General features: G+C 37.9%; 1 protein-coding gene across 3 annotated transcripts in view; it reads left to right on the top strand.

Annotated features, from left to right (window-relative positions):
- FYB1 (FYN binding protein 1) overlaps nucleotides 1–18,955 on the top strand; it is a 165,889-nt gene that overhangs the window by 106,616 nt on the left and 40,318 nt on the right. For all 3 annotated transcript variants that reach the window (XM_025389107.1, XM_025389108.1, XM_025389106.1), the window contains one exon: nucleotides 9,338–9,494. In XM_025389107.1, the coding sequence (XP_025244892.1) occupies nucleotides 9,338–9,494 (157 nt within the window). The remainder of the gene's footprint in view (nucleotides 1–9,337; nucleotides 9,495–18,955) is intronic.

Raw genomic sequence — 18,955 nt, 5'->3', positions numbered from 1 at the left:
TAAATAGGGTGCTGTACTTCCAATATTCTTTATAAAGAAGACATACTCACACAAATAAAATGTCTTATAAACATATGAAAGAATGCTCAGCCTCACTTATAAATATGAAAATCCAATTGATATAGCATTAATTTTTTACCTGTCAGGATTATTAATACCAAAAATGTATGATAATATACATGCCAGTGAAGTTATGGTAAAACAGGTATTCTCCTATCTGTTTAAAAAAAAAATCACTAAATGGCATTATTTACCAAAACTGTTTTTTTTTTTGAGCTGGAGTCTTGCTCTGTTGCCCAGGCTGGAGTGCAGTGACGTGATCTTGGCTCACGGCAACCTCCGCCTCCCAGGTTCAAGTGATTCTCCTGCCTCAGCCTCCTGAGTAGCTGGGACTACAAACATGCACCACCACGCCTGATTAATTTTTGTATTTTTAGTAGAGATAGGGTTTCACCATGTTGGCTAGGATGGTCTTAATCTCTTGACCTTGTGATCTGCCCACCTTGGCCTCCCAAAGTGCTGGTATTATAGGCATGAGCCACCGCACCCAGCCTACCAAAATATTTTAATGCTCAGTTCTTTTGACCTACCGATTTCACTTTCTAGGAATTTATCCTACAGGTACATTTATACTTGGGATCAAAGACATACATACAAGAAAAATTTTATAATTGTAATTGTCTAAAATAGCATAAAATAAACAACAATCTAGAGTTCCTCAGAAGGTTGAATATGGAATTACCTAGCAAGTCTACTCTTGGTATTTACCCAGGAGAAATGAAAACATAGGTCCACTCGAAGATATACATTAATGTTTATAAAAGCATTCTGTATAACAGGCAGAAGGTAGAAACAACTTAAATGTCCATCAGCTGATGAATGGATAAATAAATGTGATATATGATGAAATATGATTTAGCCATAAGATAGTAGTATTAATATCTGCTACAATATAATTGAACTGCAAAAACAACTAAGTGAAATAAACTAGTCAGAAGCAACCACATATTATATGATTCTCTTGATATGGAATCTCTGGAATAAGCCAATCTGTAAGAGACCAAAAATAGATTATTGGTTGCCTAAGGCAGCCAGGATTGGGGATAGGGATGGGGAGTGACTGCCAGTAAGTACAGGGGTTTATTTTTGAGGTGATGTGTATATTCTAAAATTAGATTATAGTACTGGTTGCACAACTGTAAATATATTAATACCATGGAGTTTTATATTTTAAACCAGTTTATGTATATGAATTATACTTCAGTAGTTATTTTTATAACTTAAGTTACCAGCAATAATGAGACTGGTCACATAAAATAAGGCAAATCCATGCAATGGAGAACTCCACTGTCATTTAAAAAAAAAAAAAAAGCCCAGATTGCTCTTTTTGTGCCAATATACAACAATATCTTTTTAAAATTAAGTTAAGAAAGCAAAGTACAGAATAATGTATGTACCATGGTTCCATTTGTGTAAAAAAATACATAGAATATATTTCTTGAAATGTCCTTAAGAAACTAATAACAGCTGTTGTCTTTGAGGGTTGTAACTACAATACGGGGGTCTAGAACATGGGTTCTTCTTTTCATCATTCCCTCCTATATTTTCTTAAATGTTTTACTGTCCAGATATTTATTTTACAATTTGCTTTTTAAAATCAGTTTTCTTTTCTAAAGGGAAAAGGACAAATGAAAAAGAAAATCAATCAGTGAAACATTAAATGTGTGATACATGCAGTGTTGTCAGGCATACACAGGTATTGACAGTGGAGACCCACCTTAGAAGCTCACTGTTTAGCTAGGAAGAAAATGAATAAATAAATTTTATGGCAATTTTAAGTAAAATAAAAATGATCTGAGAAAACACTTACCAGTTCTCTACGTACAAACAGAGAGCCTCTGAGCTAGGTGTTAACACCAGGGAATCACAGGACAGTCACACCTCACTTCAAAAGGGCAGGTAGTTTTTCGAAATCTTGCTTTTGACAGAATGATCAGATGTGTGGCAATTAGCGTGTCATTTCAAGCATAGGTGACAGTTTAGAAAACTTCTAATAAAAGTTACTGAAGTATGATGATCCCAATCTCTCTGCACAGATGGAAATAAACATGTCCTATTGATTTTTAAGGAGCCTGCCCCATATAGAACACAATCGTGTTAGTTCCTAGAGTAATTCATAAGTAGCACTGCATACCTACTGTGTGCTTGGCAGACAGACATATTTTGAATTCTTGTAGCGACCCTGAAAGTTAAGAGTCAGTAGTCCCATTTTAATAGGCAGAGAATCTAAAACCCAGAGAAGCGAAATAAGTTACCCAGTATCTTACAGCTAATACTGGATGGGATTAGTAGTCAAACCCAGGCCTCAATAACTTCAGCACAAACATTCTTTCTGCCAATCTTTCAGATTCTCCCATTGAAAATTGTTTCTGGTGTGTTTTGGAGTGAAGAATCTGAAAGTAGTATTTGGTTGCTGTGGTGCCTACTGGGGTAGATTTAGGGATTTAAACTTCTTCATTCTTGGACCATTCTAAGATTCTCGAACAAAACTAGGATTAGACATGACTAATTTGAGGAAAAAGTGGTTTCTGTTTGTTTATTGTTTTCTTTGCAGTTGACGGGAGTAGACTGTGGTGTATGAATGGGACAGCCAGATCAATTAGTAGCTAAGAAGAATAGGACCATTTATTAAGAACTACCATACCATGTGTCAGATGCTTCTGCAGAGTGTATGTATGCGACCATTTCGCAGACCAGAAAATGAAGACTTGGAGATATCAAGCAACTTAACCAAGTCTTCATACTGAGTAATAAAAACTGGAAGGTTTATATAAAAGTGGTTGAATCTGAATTTTAAACTAAGCCTTTCATTCTTTACTTCTCCATGAGGCCATCCAAGCGTTTTTAAGATATAGAAGTAGCAAATGTAGGTTTTTGTTCCAAGAAGTTTGGCCATGAAGAAGAGGAACAAAATCAGCTGGTATCTAGGGTGGGGGAAGAGGTTAAAAAAGGATACGGTTGTGTTTCTTTAGAGTTAAAGATATCAGACCATGTTTAAGATGGAAAGTGCATTGAAAAGATGAAACACACAGTTCAGAGCACATAGTAAGTGCTTAGTAAATGTTTCTTGCTTGATGCAATGAAGGAGTTAATAATAAAGGGAGTGGGTTGTACAAGGAAGCAGGCACTGATGGGAACAAAAATGCCTGTTAGTATGTACAAGGAGGAATGCCATCTTTCCAGAGAATCTGGAGCAAAGGAAAAATGGGAGAGCAAGATATCAGGAGATTTTCAGTTAGAATGCAGGACAAGTGGGGATAGTCAGATGGGGCATTCTCCATGTTCTTAGTAAAATAAAAGGTAAGGTCATCTGTAGTACATGAGGAAGGTAAGGCTAGGGTCCGGGGATGAAGGGGATTACAAACAACCTTTATGGTAAATGTGGTAAGATCTCAGTAAGACTGTGTTTAGTTTAGGTGTGAATGACTATACGGGGCCATGCAACCATAAGAGATTCCATTAAGTGTCCACCCAAATAGTTTTACAAACTACTTGGCACAGAGGTCACCAATATAGACTCTGGCAGTGCCATGTGGTTGCTAGAGCTTTTCTTCTTGTTTGAATGGGCAATGCTATGTACCTATACAGGCCCAGAGAAAATAAAAGTCTATATGACGAGTTGCCAGCTCCACGGCTAAAATCTGAGACAGATGCTTAATCATTCTCAAATAAATAGATGACGAAATTAAATAATTTCCAAATGTCTTAACGTAACTTAGAAATGATTTTATTTGTGGCACCCCTCAGCTTTGTGTGATCATCTTTTATGTTTATGCAGTGCTTCAAACTTTTTAAGATGCTTTCACACATATTAGCTCATTTCATCCTTAAACCCCTTTGAGGTAGTTAGGGCTCGATTGCTCCCATTTGACAGATGGAGAAACTAAATCACATGGAGATTAAGTGATTCGCCAAAGACAAATAGCTCTTTGGTGATAGAGCTGGAGATAAAATCAAAGTTTTCTAATGCCTGGTCCAATTCTAAGATATCCCAAGAAAGCCAGAATGAGAAATGCCAAGTCTAGGGTCAGGGTTTTGTGGCAATTGGGAGCAGCAGTACAGTGTAATGTCTTTGGTGTTGTAAATGAATCCATGGATTTAAAAAGGAAATTGAGAACCAGATCGACACATGTACCTTATGACCCCTCGGGACATGAAGACTTTAGGTACCTTCTTAGTCAAAAGTCACAAACATCAGAATCTACAAGGTAGATATCCTAAGTCTTCATAGAGTTTTGTTACCAAAATGTAAAAATATCTAGAACCAGCATTTTTGACCAGCAGAAATACATAAAATGCAAAGTTTGTGAAGTAATACAATTTCCATTTCACATGAGTATACCACCACCCTCGTTGGGTCCCCTCTATTCATTTCCACCTCTTCTCTCCCGACTCCTCCTTCCACTGCCCTCAAATCCACTTTTCTGTTTATAGAGTTTTAGATTCTGACAAAATCTCACCATTTTGGGTAGCCTGCATTTCAGTGAACCTGGAGCCATTCTTCAAGGCAGGGCCAGATAACCACTGAGCACTCACCGACTCATGGAGGGTCTCTCCTGGTCATTTCCTTGTGGTAAAATGGCCCCAGTGCTCCACCCATTCCAGCATGCCTGAGCAGAGGAACATGACTTGTGCAAGATCTCTTCCAAACTTCCAAAATTATAAAGGATGAAAAGTTTGAGTCAGAGGTTATTAACTTCCCAGATTTTTAAGAATTGTTTTTGTGTTCTAGAAGATATTGCAATTTCACTCTCCATTATTCACAATTCTCCTCATTTTTCTAGAACCAGTATAAACTGTTCCCTAATAAAAATATAGTCAATTTTCCTTAATTTTGTCATTAGTCACTCAAGCTCCCACTTGACTGATTAGCAAGATGCCTATTATGTCCTTCTTGAAGCCTTGATCTCCTGTTAGAGTGCTCAGAGCACAGTTCCTCTGTCTGTCTCAGGACAACAGTGGGTAGTAGGTTGCAAATTCATCTGATTAGCTCATTGCTGCTGAACCATCCTGCACTGTCCAGAAGACCAGCTGTGCCCACTGCTACAGGGATCCATATCCCTGCACAATCCTGTCATTCTTTGAGGATAACATTCCACATGGTCTTTTCATTTCCAGTACTTTCAAATCACAGCTATCCAGGCAATCCCCCCTGAGCTTTGGGAGATGAGATCCATAAGTAGATCAGAGTTTTAGGTGTTAGCTCTCAAATTGCACATCCCTAATTCGTAATGCCAGCTGAGGTCTAAACATGTTGTTCTTTCCCCTTATTTCATGTCTTCTAAGTCCTTTTATGCTATTTCAAACTTCCCCGATTTCAGTTCTTGAGGATTTTTTTTTCCAGCCAGCTAGTATCAGTCATTCATCTTTAAGAACCTATTTCCTACTAGCTTGAATGTTTACATCCCTGCTGTCTGGTTTCCAAACTCAAATTCTAAGGCATCTGAATTTAGCATCCAGAGCACCCCAATATGTGAGCCTTACAGTCTCTAGAGCCAGGTCTTTCCTGCATTAAACTGAAAACACTCATAAAATCACACTAAGAGGAAAAATACAAATCAAAAAGCTGAACTTACACCCAGATTGTGGGACAGTTTGCTAATGTGTCTATCTTAACTTACTAATAATTTTCATTTAATTACCTTGAGAAGCAGTAGAGCATAGCAGAAAGTGCATAGACATCATAAAAAATTGACTAGAGTTCAAATTCTGGCCAAGTTTGAACCCCACCGCTACTGCTTACTAATTCTCTGAACTTGGGTAGTTTTCTTAACTATCAAATGGAAACTAGATAATAACATATACCCCCATAGGGCTGTTATACAGAATAAATAAGATTACATATGTAGAATGACTAGTATGGTACTTGCCAAAAATTGTGTGATTACTTAATATTATTTAATATCATTACTCCCAGATATTTTTATCTTTATTGTTTCTATTTCTTTACTCATTTTACTGCAGTTCAATATTCATCCCCTCTCTTTCCATCAGAATAAAAACATATTTTTACTTTTGAGGATGTTAATAGTTCTAATTATATTTTAGTACACTTTATAAAGTTCAGATTGAGATTTTAGAGTCAATCATTAGATTCTAATGTCAATCGTTAGACATTAAAGTAAGTCTAACTGGTTTTTTCCTCCAGAAAAACTAAGATGCTTTTCCTTACAATTATTTTGTATACATGCAAATGTATTCCTAGCAGTATTTGAAAGTGACCACATGTTTTGCAAAGCAAAGTGTTTCACTGCCACATACTAGTGTAACATAGGAAGACTTGAGCATATGTTCTCCCAAGCTTGATGAGGAAGAGCATGCTCAAACAATTAGTTTAGTGCCTCATTACGTCTTTCAAATTATCTTTGACAATTTTCCAAAACTACTTTTTCTTTAAAATCTAACCAGTCCTTTTCCATCTCTCGCCCTGCTTCCCGCTGGTTTCGCTGCATTCTCAGGTGAGCCCTACTCTGCCGGTGGCGAGACCACTGCCAGCAACTCAAGGAGGACGCCCTTCTAGTTCCAAGTCTGGTAGAAGAGCAAGCACACCCCTTCCTGGGTTGCTCAAGTTATTATAACCGCAGAAAGGAGAATAGATGTCCAGTAAGCAGAACCACAAAGGGCCCCCAGATGCCACATCAGAGTCTCGTAAGCCTGTGTAAAGTCAGAAAACCTGGGTTTGGGGAAGTCAGTTTTCAGTGTTTCTAATTCAAAGGAATCACCATTCCCTAAACCAATTCTGTATCTTCTCACGTGTTGGCCTTAAGTCACTGTCCCAGGGTAATGTCTCCTGCTTGTCGAAATCTTTTCCATGAAAGGATAAGTCACAGATGGCTAATAAATATTTTTCTCTCTATTTGGACGGCTTATTAATATCTACTCACGGAGGCGTATTCTCTTTGGGTACAGCTTTTAAATCATTTATGAATCTACTGAAGCATATTATTTATGAATTAAAATAACTGGATGCCATTTTCATCTGTCACATTCACTAGAATTTTTAATGTTTATTCTATGATGAAAGAGGCATGTCAAATTAGTAAGTAATAGCTTATCAGACAAACGGTGCAGAACATTTGCTAAATGATTTAGGAGCAACAACAACCATAAAATTAAATCTCTATCTCACACCAAACTCCAAAATAAATTACTAATAGTTTTAAAGAGTTAAATGTAAAAAAAAAAAAAAAAAAAAAAAGGGAGCCACAGCAAAGTAGGAGAAAATATACTGTTTATAATTATCTGTTCTCAAATTAGGGAAGGCCTTCCTAAAGATAATGTGGTGACAGAAATTATACACGAAAGGACTGATTGAATAGATTAGAGGAAAAGTCTGATCTATCCCAAAATTTTTATTTTAGTTAGGACAAAAATGAACCGGATTCAACATTTCTAACGTAAATATCTTAAGTTGGAGTTTTTTATTCATGAGATTTACAGGGGGAACTAATTCTGTCTACCTCTATCCCCAAAAACTAGCTGCAAAAGTACAACTATTCTTGTGGGAACTGTTCCTGGCCTGGAGGGTCTGGAGTCTGCAGTGCAGGGCCTGAGCAGTTTTTAAGACTCCAGGAAGAAGGGAAACACCAGGGTGAGGTCAGAGAATGAAGAGAGAGGGCAATATAGTCAGCAATTATCCTAAATGAAGAGCTTTGGCAAGAGGGAGAAATATCTAAAAGAAATTAGGAATGTGTTTGTGTCATATGCTGTGTAAAACCTTAGCATTACCCTTGTAAAGAAATTTACAGTGAAGTGCCGTATTTTTTTTTTTGAAGTTTGTAAAGAGATTTTATTCATTGTGTTATATTTTTTAATGTATGGACAGGCAAAAGCAGGATCCAAAGCAGCCTAATTAATTCCATTGGTCCAGTTAAGAAACAAAAAGACTAATATCCTTAATAAAAATATTTTAGAAACCAACAAAAGGAAAATACTAATTTTGAAATAGGCAAAGTATTTGAATCAACAATACAGTTAAAAGGCTGGGCGCGGTGGCTCACACTTGTAATCCCAGCACTTTGGGAAGACAAAGTGGGTGGATTACAAGGTCAAGAGTTCAAGACAAGCCTGGTCAACACAGTGAAACCCTTTCTCTACTAAAAATACAAAAATTAGCTGGGCACGGTGGTGGGCATGGTGAAATCCTATCTCTACTAAAAACACAAAGAGAAACCCCGTCTCCAATAAAAATACAAAAATTAGCTGGGCATAGTGGCAGATGCCTGTAATCCCAGCTACTCAGGAAGCTGAGGCAGGAGAATCGCTTGAACCTGGGAGGCAGAGGTTGCAGTGAGCTGAGATCGCGCCACTGAACTCCGGCCTGGGTGACAAAGCTAGACTCCCTCTCAAAAGGAAAAAAAAAAAAAGGAAAATGGTTATAAACATGAAAAAAGACCTCATTTGTGCTCAAAGGCAGGTAAAATTAAAACAAAATGTTTGTTAAGATATTATCCTCTTTTCCTCTCAGAAAATCACCCCAAAATGAGACAGAAATGAAAATTCCATATTTAGGAAAACAAGGCAACCTGCGTAATTCCAAAGTCCGATATACGAAATCAGAAAGTCAATGGAGGAATGAGTGAGAGGAAGAGGATCAAAGCAAAGAGGAAAGATATAGAAACAACTGATTCTAGTCACTATTTAGCAGATAGAACCTAGGAATTTTTTAGGTACCAGCAATGGTATGCTGATAAATGTTTAACAACCAGGAAAAACTCTGTGTGTATGTGTGTGTGTATGTGTGTTATGCATATATACACACATGTAATATATTTTATTGATGTAAAGGATGAATAAGACCAGGCACAGTGGCTCACACCTGTAATCCTAACATTTGGGGAGGTCATAGCAGGAGGACTGCTTGTGCCCAGGAGTTCAAAACCAGCCTAGGCAACATATCAAGACCTCATCTCTACAAAAAGTTTAACATTTTTTTAAAAACTTAGATGGGCATTGTGGTGCACGCATGTAGTCCCAGTTACTCAGGCGGCTGAGGCAGGAAGATCCCGAAAGCCCATGAGTTTGAGCTTACGGTGAACCATGATGGAGCCGCTGCACCCCGGCCTGGGTAGCAGAGTGAAATCCTGTCTCACAAAAGATATATAGCACACAACATAGTAATAATAATAAAATAAACATACTCTTTTTTGAAAATTCCATATAGCCAGTTGTTAATTTTTGCCAAATTATTTTATCTGTAGCCAACTATGGTTGCAATTAATAATCTTCTTTTTGAAGATTTGTCTTAATTCATGGTATTGTTTGCTTTGCTTCTTAGGTACTAGCAAAGGCCAGACATCTTACTCAACAACTTCTCCGCCACCACCTCCACCATCCCATCCGGCCAGCCAGCCGCCATTGCCAGCATCTCACCCATCACAACCACCAGTCCCAAGCCTACCTCCCAGAAACATTAAACCTCCGTTTGACCTAAAGTAAGCAAAAGATTATCTTGCCATTTCTTTCCCCGTCTCTTGCCACAGATTTTCAAACAATGCTTGGTTGAATGCTGAGAGTTCCATGGGAAACTTCTGGGTCTACAAAAGTGGGCAGCTGGCAGGGAGAAGAGCTGGCCAAGCTGACAGTGCAAATACCCCTAGAATTGCTCAGTTCTGAGTCATTTTTATTTATCTGTTTTATGTTGGGTTTCCCCTTAAGAGTTTATTTGAAGAAAATTTCCACTGTTTTTTAAAAAGTTCTGAAGCTTTCTTGAGAACCACCAACTCCTCCACTATCACGATCACCACTAGTCCATCACCATATTTTTAGTGACTGTTTATGATGTGCTAGGAATTTTACATATATCATCTCTATAACCTTATTGATTAGATAGCATCATCATTATTTCACAGATAAGGAAACGGAACTTTAGCTCTGCAAAGAAGCCAGGTAACTTCTCCAAGATCACAAAATACTGTAGAATAAAAATTTCAACCAATGTTAGTCTGAATCCAAAGTAAGTGTGCTTTAAACTACTATGCTAAATAGCCTCCTTCAATTAAAAAATAATACAGATTTTCTCTCACCCATCAGAATTTTTGGGTGGGCATTGGAATCTAGGAAACTTTTATTCAAGCCTGCTCTTGCTTGAATTTTCTTAGATGGTATTTTTCAGAAATGTCAGCACTGTAGGGGTTGCTATGCATGGGCTCTTTACCCAGGATTTAATAGAATAGTTGGTAAGGGGGAAAGCAAGTGCCAGGTTGGAATAAAATGGAATGTCATTTTAAGAAGAATGTTCAGACAACAGCAAGCATAAATCCTTAAGACAAAATGGACTAGATAGTCCCTTTCTTCTCGTAGAAAGTTGCTTAACATGATTCTCCTTTATCACAAATAAGTTCTATCTCAACATATTTGTACAATTTGGTTTACCTTCACTTAAATTCCCCTTAAAATCCCCAACGGATTGATGTTCCTTACAACAAAAGTACTTAATATCCATAATCCACATAATGGAAACTGTTAATAACAATATTGGATTGACAGATTCCCTGAAATGCTTGATGACTACAATTTAAGGAAAGGATAGAAAACATATTTGTCATGCAAAAATGCCATCATTTTTAACTTTAATATGCTTTCTTGGGGGTTTAAGGATAGTAAGTAGAAGGTGGTAGAGCAGCTTCATGGCTATTATCTTATATATGACCTGCGTTGTGCATTTATATTAACAGCACACCCTTCCAGGCATTTGAATTTATGGATGTCAATTTAAAGCCTCTAATCCTCCATATCTAGCTACTTTGTTTTTTCAAAAGGGAAAATGTGTATAGTGAAAGACTTTCAAGCTCCCATCAGAAAGCTTAAGTAAATTCCACAGTGAAGCAATCTCTGGGTTAGAAAATTTTCCCCAAGAAGGGGAAGCTAGAATTGCATAGAGGAAATGAAATCAAAATGGCCCTTGATGTTCAGGCTCAAAAGCTTATATTTCACATTAAGGGGCAATGTACAGGGTAGTCTGTAAGAAGAATTGTGAAAGATGTAGGTGTTTCTGTACTTCTCACAGCACCAGTCCTCAAAACACATACAGGGGTATTTCCCAAACATTCCCTCTGCCAACCTGCAAGCATTCCTCCATTTTCTAATCAAAGACCACTCTCAGGTCAAGATCTAATAGATTTCCTTTACAGTCATGCAACAAGGATTTTTTGAGCCACTACATTGTGCCTTTGTAACAGGAGTTCAGGAAATATTAGTAAACAAACTAAGACCCCTGCAAAGCAGGGACTAAAGAAATGAAAATAATAAACAGGGCTGGGAACAGTGGCTCACGCCTGTAATCCCAACACTTTGAAAGACAGAGGTGGGGGGATCGCTTGAGTTCAGGAGTTTGAGGCCAGCGTGGGCAAAATAGTGAGACCCTGTCTCTACTACGCATTTAAAAATTAGCTGGGCATGATGGCGCATGCTTGTAGACCCAGATACTCAGGAGGCTGAGGCAGGAGAATTGCTTCAGCCCAGGAAGTCGAGGCTGCAATGAGCCTAATTATGCCACTGCACTCCAGCCTGGGTGACGGAGCAAGACCCTGTCTCAAAAATAAATAAGTAATAAACAGGTAAAGTATATGGTATTAGCACTTGATACTTCCTAACATATTTCCTAAGGGAAAACAGAGCAGAGGTAAGTGGTGGAGGTGGAGTGTGAGGGTGGCGTTGGGGCAACATGTTACTGCTTGAGAGAGGCGAGGGTAGCTTCCTATATATTTATACTTTTGCACCAACCTAATAGAAAGTGATACTTGAGCAAAGATTCAAAGGAAGTAAGGGAGTTAGACATGAAGGAAGACTGTTCTAAGCAGAGAGAGCAGGTAGAGAGAGCAAGGAAAGGAACAGTAGGGAAAGAGTCAGCTCATGTAGGGCCTTGTAAGCCGTGACAGAGACTGCAACCCTTATCTTAAGTGAAATGGGAACCAGTTAAAGAGCTAGAGCAAAGCAGCGATGTTTTCTGACTTGTGCTTTCTAAAAATCACCTTAATGGATATGCTGAGAAGAGACAGTAGGTAGACAATTGTCAAAGCAGGGAAACCAGTTAGTCAGATATTACAGAAATGCAGGCAAGATATGCAGTAGCACTGACCATGTTGGGAACAGTGGAGGTGGTGAGAAGTGTCCATATATTGGGTGTATTTTGAAGGGAGAGACAAAAGAATTTGGATTTAGGGTATGAAGGAAAAAGGGGAATCTAGAATGGGTGGTTCCAGTGTTTTTGGCCCAAGCGACTGTAAGGATCATGCGTCTGTCAGCCCAAGCACCACCATGAGGAGGCTGAGGATGTCAAAGGATGAAGATGTTGAAATTACGGCAAATCTAAAGATCTTAAGAGTTTTTATTTCCACGTCTAAAATCGGGCAACACTTTGTTCCATAAAATAAAGTAAGCGTTCCAACGAGTGAAGCAGTGGAGGTTGGCTTTATAAACAAAAAGAACTGAAGAAAGCAGACACAAAGAACAAAAAGTGGATTGGTCATTTCAAAGTTACTTTCCTTGTAGGGCAGGTACAGGGAAATAGAACAATAGAAAGATAATGGATTGGTTAACATCAGGTTACTTCAGGTCCCTCTTTGTTGTAAAGATTAAAACAGAGCTTCATTATTATGATAGAAGGTAAAAATTGGCCTCTTTGGGCAACTAGGCCATTCTCTGTCTCTCCTGATTTCCCCAAAGGCCAGATAACAACTCAGTTTCCATTTGGTGAGCATGGGTGATTCCATTTTGATTTTTAGTCGGTCTTCTGGGGCGCAGTGCAGGAATTTAGTCCAAAAAAATGGCCTCCTAGATTTTGTTTAACAAAGGTGAGGAAGATCTGGAAGTCATGGCTATGTTAAGTTTGAGGTACCTTTTAAGCATTCACTTGGGTAAGAAGTGGAGAGTTTGGGAGAGAGTTCTGGATTTAACATAGGGGAGAAATAGGAATATATTCCATGCTGAAAGTCGTGAGGCTCGTTAAGATGATCAAGGAAGGGAGTGAAAACAGGGAAGAAAAGAACTGAGCTCTGGGGCACTATAACTCTCTGAGGCCTGGTAGGAGGAGAAGGGGCAAAGGAGAATAAAAGGAACAACCAATAAAGCAGGGGTCCTGGAAGCCCAGGAAAGGAAGCATCCAAGGAGGAGTCAGTGAGCAACTGTGTCAGGTGCTGGTGGAGGCCAAAAAGTGAGGACTGTGGAGGTCAGTGCAGGGGAAGTTGTCAGGAGTGGTGGGGATACAAGGCTGATTGAAATGGCTTTAAAAGAGTATGAAAGGAGAAGAATTGGACAGAGAAAATATATACAACTCCTTTACAAAGAAAGGGAAACCAAAGAAACGGGACAGTAACTGATGGGAGAAATGAGATCAAGAGCCTTCTTAAAGATGGTAATAACAGCACATTTGTAGGCTGATGGGAAAGATTCAGTCAAGCAGGAAAAATGATAAGGATGGAGAGAGGGGAGAATTGCAGGAGCCAAGCGTTAGAGCAGCGGGGAGCAATGGCTTCCCTAAGGTTTACAGTTCTCCCTAGGGCGTGGAGTGGAATCTCTAATTGGGATCAAGGAAGGAATTTCAGAAGACAGGGTGGACTTTGTCATCTGCAGCATGTTCTGCAAAGCTGTTCCCAGAAGTAACTTGCAATCATATCATTCAGGTCAGGATGTCTTTAAGAGTGTAAAAGAGTCCAGACAGGTGAGAATCAGAAATCCTAAATAACTAAAAAATAAAGTAGTTGAGGCCAGAGTTAGATTGTATTTTAAATTGTATTGTTTCCCCACCTAGTGGTCAGAAATCAGTTTGTTACATTTTCTGCTATTTTTACTCAGGCATTTGAAGAGAAAATGAAATGGGTCAAAAGGGCATGTTTATTATTTTTAATGTTCAAATCAACATCTTTTAGTGTAATATATTTCTTAGTACCTTTTAAAATTATAATTTTAACATCATAATTTTTCATATTAAAACAGAATCAATGGTTGAGTGTTTTGGCACATCAAACAAATTACATGGTTATTAATAGTAATGAGACAGGAAAAGTGAAGTAATAAAAAATAATAAATAATGGGAAGTGACTAAGGTTAGAAAAGGAAAACTTCAACAGTTCTTACCCTGAAGTCATTCACAGTTAGTTTAAAGGGTTTTTTGGTTTCTGTTTGTGTGCATGTTTTATTTTTTGTCTGTAAAATTGGAGGAAAAGTAAGAATTTACCATTATAACCTTTTTATTGATTAGAGATGCTTAAAATGTTCTGAAACTTGAGACTAGCCATATCAGTAGCCCACTGCCAGACAGTCTTCTGTCACACCAGTTGGAAAGTGTTAGCTTTAGCAAGTCAGTTTTCAAAATCCTCATGGGTTAAATATAGGAAGACATGTTCCAGAGAAAGGGTCGCAAGATTTTACTCCCAATAAGGCAGGTATAGAACAAAGTTTAATGTGTCATGTAGATTTATTCCTCCTTCTTAAAAAAAAATTCTGATAATTAAAAGCTAAATGCATGAATAGCCAATAAAGTATAAAGGCCAGCTGGGCATGGTGGCTCATGCCTGTAATCCCGGCACTTTGGGAGGCCAAGGTGAGCCAATCACATGAATCCACGAATTCAAGACCAGTTTGAGCAATATGCTAAAACCCTGTGTCTACAAATATACTTCTATATTTGTATATTTATGTATTAATATATATTATATATACATTATATGTGTATATTTATATATTATATATAAAAATATATATATAATGATAAGAGCGGAGAGAGGGGAGAATTGCAGAAGCTGAGCATTTGAGCAGCGGGGAGCAATGGCTTCCCTAAGGTTTACTGTTCTCCCTAGGGTGTAGAGTGGAATCTGTAATTGGGATCAAGGAATGAATTTTAGAAGACAGGGTGAACTTTATCATCTGCAGCCTGTTCTGCCTACTCCTAAAGCTGTTCCCGGAAGTAACTTGCAATCGTGTCATTCAAGTCAGGATGTCTTAAGAGCGTAAAAGATTTGAGACAGATGAGAATCAGAAATCCTAAATAACTTTGAAAATAAAGTAGTTGAGGCCAAAGTTATATTGTATTTTAAATTTAAATACACACACACACACATATGTACAAAAGTTTAGCTGGGCATGGTGGCACATGCCTGTTGTCTCAGCTACTTGGGAGGCTGAGGTGGGAGGATCCCTGAGCCTGAGAGATCCAGCCTGCAGTGAGCCGTGATCTCACCACTGCACTCCAGCCTGGGGGACAGAGTGAGATCCTGTCTCCAAAAAACACAAAAGAAAAGAAAAATATAGAGGGCAACAGTTTTACATCTTTATATGTCAGGAAATAAGACACTAATAAGCGTTCTAAAAATGACAGTCATTAACTTTACTTTTCCTGTTTAATTCTACATGCTATCGCATAAAAACAAAGATCTATAGTGAGAGGCCTTATTGAATAGATCTATTATCATAACTGGTAAGCTTCCTTTTCTTCTCCTTCACCCCGTCCCTCTGCTCAGTTTCTTATGACTTGGGCTGTGACTGGTTCCATTGTTTTTCTCTTACTCTCTCTATGGGGCTTTTCTCCATGCTTGGAACCCTTGGTGAAATTGCTGACAGTTTGATCTGAATTTACTCAGTGCACCTGCATCTATTTCTCTTCCTCATCTCTTTTCCTTTTATTCTTCACCATCATTGCTATTATAGTCACTATTTCATATTTATTGAACATTTTAATAATATACATATTATAAATTCAGGCCTATATAAAGTGGCACTAAGATTCATATTTTGGGTCCATAAATAAAACAAATGTGTGCAGGTAAACATTGTCTACAAGTAATAAATGCTTTGCATAAATGTGCAGACACACATGTATGAATATGCTATGCAAATGCCCTTCCTTTTAGAAGTATTTGTTATTCATACAGGTGTTTTAGGAAGTAAATTGCTTAAATCTGGTGGTCTTTTTGATTTAACATCCTTTTCACCAATGATAATTTGCTTTAGTAATAAAAGTTAATCTCTTGGTATTATAAGAATATTGTTAATTCATCAAAAAAATCAAAAACCTATCATGACAGGAATTATTCTAATAACTTTCTAAAAAGATAATCATAATAATAAATTAACTAGCAAAGTGGCAATCCCTTTCCTTAAGGAGTTTATGCCCTGGTAGTGAAAAGAGAGACCTGAAGCAATTAACCTATAATTACAAAGGAATATAGAATAATCACTATAACGGATGGATGGATGGATGATGCAGAGAAGCAAAGCAATGATTAGGCTTAAGGAAATCAGGGACAACTTCACAAAGGAAGGACTGTTTAAAGGAGAGGCTTAAAGAATGGAGGCCAGGTGCGGTGGCTCATGCCTGTAATCCTAGCATTTTGGGAGGCTGAGGCGGGTGGATTAGCTGAGGTTAGGAGTTCGAGACCAGTCTAGCCGACATGGTGAAACCCTGTCTCTACTAAAAATACAAAAATTAGCTGGGCATGGTGGCAGGCGTCTGTCAAATCCCAGCTACCCGGGAGGCTGAGGCAGGAGAATCACTTGAACCCGGGAGGCAGAGGTTGCAGTGAGCCGAGCTTGCACCACTATACTCCAGCCTGGGCAGCAGAGTGAGACTGTGTGTTAAAAAAAAAAAAAAAAAAAAGTAAAAGTAAAAGAAAGAAAGAAGGAAAGAAAAGAATGAAAGGACTGCAAGCAGGGGATGCCGAGAAGGGAGGATTATTCCAAAGAAGGGAAGCGTGGGCTGAGCATGAAGGAACAGGAAACCAGACAGAGTTCAGACAGCATATGAGTTTACTGTTCATATGTGAGAAGATAATGTAAGAAAAGGAAATATGAGAAATAAAGCTTTACAGGGCAAGGTTGATCATAAGAACCTTGTATGCCATAAAAAGAGCTATGGATTTTACTCTGTACAATGTCAGTGTATTTTAATGTCTTAGGTATTTTCATATTTTTAATTAATATTCAATTCATCAAAGTTAGTAATGCAAAGGCCTATTTTACTTTAAGTACTTAAATTTATATTATGTGACTTGTTATTTTATTTATACATCTAGTAATTTGTATTTAAATTAGAATTATTTTCGGGGGATCTTTGATTAATGATTGGACAACTCACATGGCTCAAATTAAATTCTTTCAAATCAATAGTTCTGCTTATAAATGTGGTTAATGAAACTTCCTTTGATGTTTCATATTGCATGTATATATTAACATATTTAATTTCATTTTTAAACATTCCAAATATCTGAATGAACACATTTAATCACCCCACTAAGCAAAATCCTCTCAAGAATTTAAATGACTCTCGTAAATCTATTAAATTGAACCATATCCAGTTCCCATAAATATCCAATAGTATTTGCAATTAGATTTTTCTTATACTTTTTATGAAGTATATTTATTGCAAAAAAATTTTAAGCATATAAAAGGCAGGAAGAATAGTTATAATGAGCCTCCATGTTCCTTTCACCAACTTCGACAACTATAAACTCATGACCAATCTTGTCTTATCTATACCCTCACCCACTTGCCTCTTATAATATTTTGAAACTAATACAAAACATCATGTAATTTCATGTAAAAATATTTCAGTATGTGTTCCTAAAAAAATAGATTCTGTGCATTAATATAAAATACTGAGTCAGTGTTCAAATTTCCAGTTATCTCTTACAACATGTATGTCTTTTAAATTGTTTGAATAAGAATACAAAGTATACACATCTTTGTTGGCATATATGTTTTGTGTTTTGTTGTTCCTTTTTTTTTTTTTTTTTTTGAGACAGAGTCTTGCTCTGTCATCCAGTCTAGAGTGCAGTGGCATGATCTTGGCTCACTGCAACCTCCACCTCCCAGGTTCAATAGATTCTCATGCCTCAGCTTTCCAAGTAGCTGGGATTACAGATGCCCACTACCACACCCGGCTAATTTTTGTATTTTTAGTAGAGACAGGGTTTCACCATGTTGACCAGGCTGGTCTCGAACTCCTGACCTCGGATGATCCACCCACTTCAGAAGACTCCCAAAGTGCTGGGATTACAGGTGTGAGCCACCACACCCGGACTGTTATTCTCTTTTAAGATATAGGTTCACTCTCCATGTCTTTTGTTAATTCTTTGCAATTTATTTGTTGAGGATATCAAGTTGTTTGTGGATACTATAGTTCCCCATCATCTAGATTTTGCTGATTGCTCTCTATAATATAGCTATATGTCCGTCTCTCCTCTGTATTTCCTATACATTGACAGTAGGAGGTAGAGGTGGCTTGATCAAATTTACTTCTTTTATTTTTTGGTGTATTCTTTAATCTGGAACTAATAATGTTTGCTTGACTCTCCTTTTTTGATGTGAGCAGCCATTGACACTCAATACCTAGACTCCTTAATGTTTCACCTAAAATTTAGAAAGTCTAAACCACAAATTTTAAATTGATGTGACAAGTCTAACTGAATATTTTCTAATGTAACAAATCTCTTAAATATTACAAATATGTAAAAAAATTGACTGTACAAACATTGTCTCAATGGTTATAAAACTTATTCCACACATTGTTTTTACTATAAGTTTGGTTTATTCCATCATGTCTGTATTTAATTCTGAATGTTCCAAGGATGAAAAAGGCTCACTAAAGAAAGCAGTGTCAGGCCGGGCGCGGTGGCTCACGCCTGTAATCCCAGCACTTTGGGAGGCCGAGGCGGGCGGATCACAAGGTCAGGAGATCGAGACCACAGTGAAACCCCGTCTCTACTAAAAATACAAAAAATTAGCCGGGCGCGGTGGTGGGCGCCTGTAGTCCCAGCTACTCAGGAGGCTGAGGCAGGAGAATGGCGTGAACCCAGGAGGCGGAGCTTGCAGTGAGCCGAGATCGCGCCACTGCACTCCAGCCTGGGCGACAGCGCGAGACTCCGTCTCAAAAAAAAAAAAAAAAAAAAAAAAAAAAAAA

The sequence above is a fragment of the Theropithecus gelada genome, chromosome 6 (genome assembly GCF_003255815.1).
Source record: "Theropithecus gelada isolate Dixy chromosome 6, Tgel_1.0, whole genome shotgun sequence".
Lineage (NCBI taxonomy): Eukaryota > Metazoa > Chordata > Mammalia > Primates > Cercopithecidae > Theropithecus > Theropithecus gelada.
The sequence above is the reverse complement of the archived record's forward strand: the minus strand, read 5'-3'. Positions and strand labels throughout refer to the sequence as shown.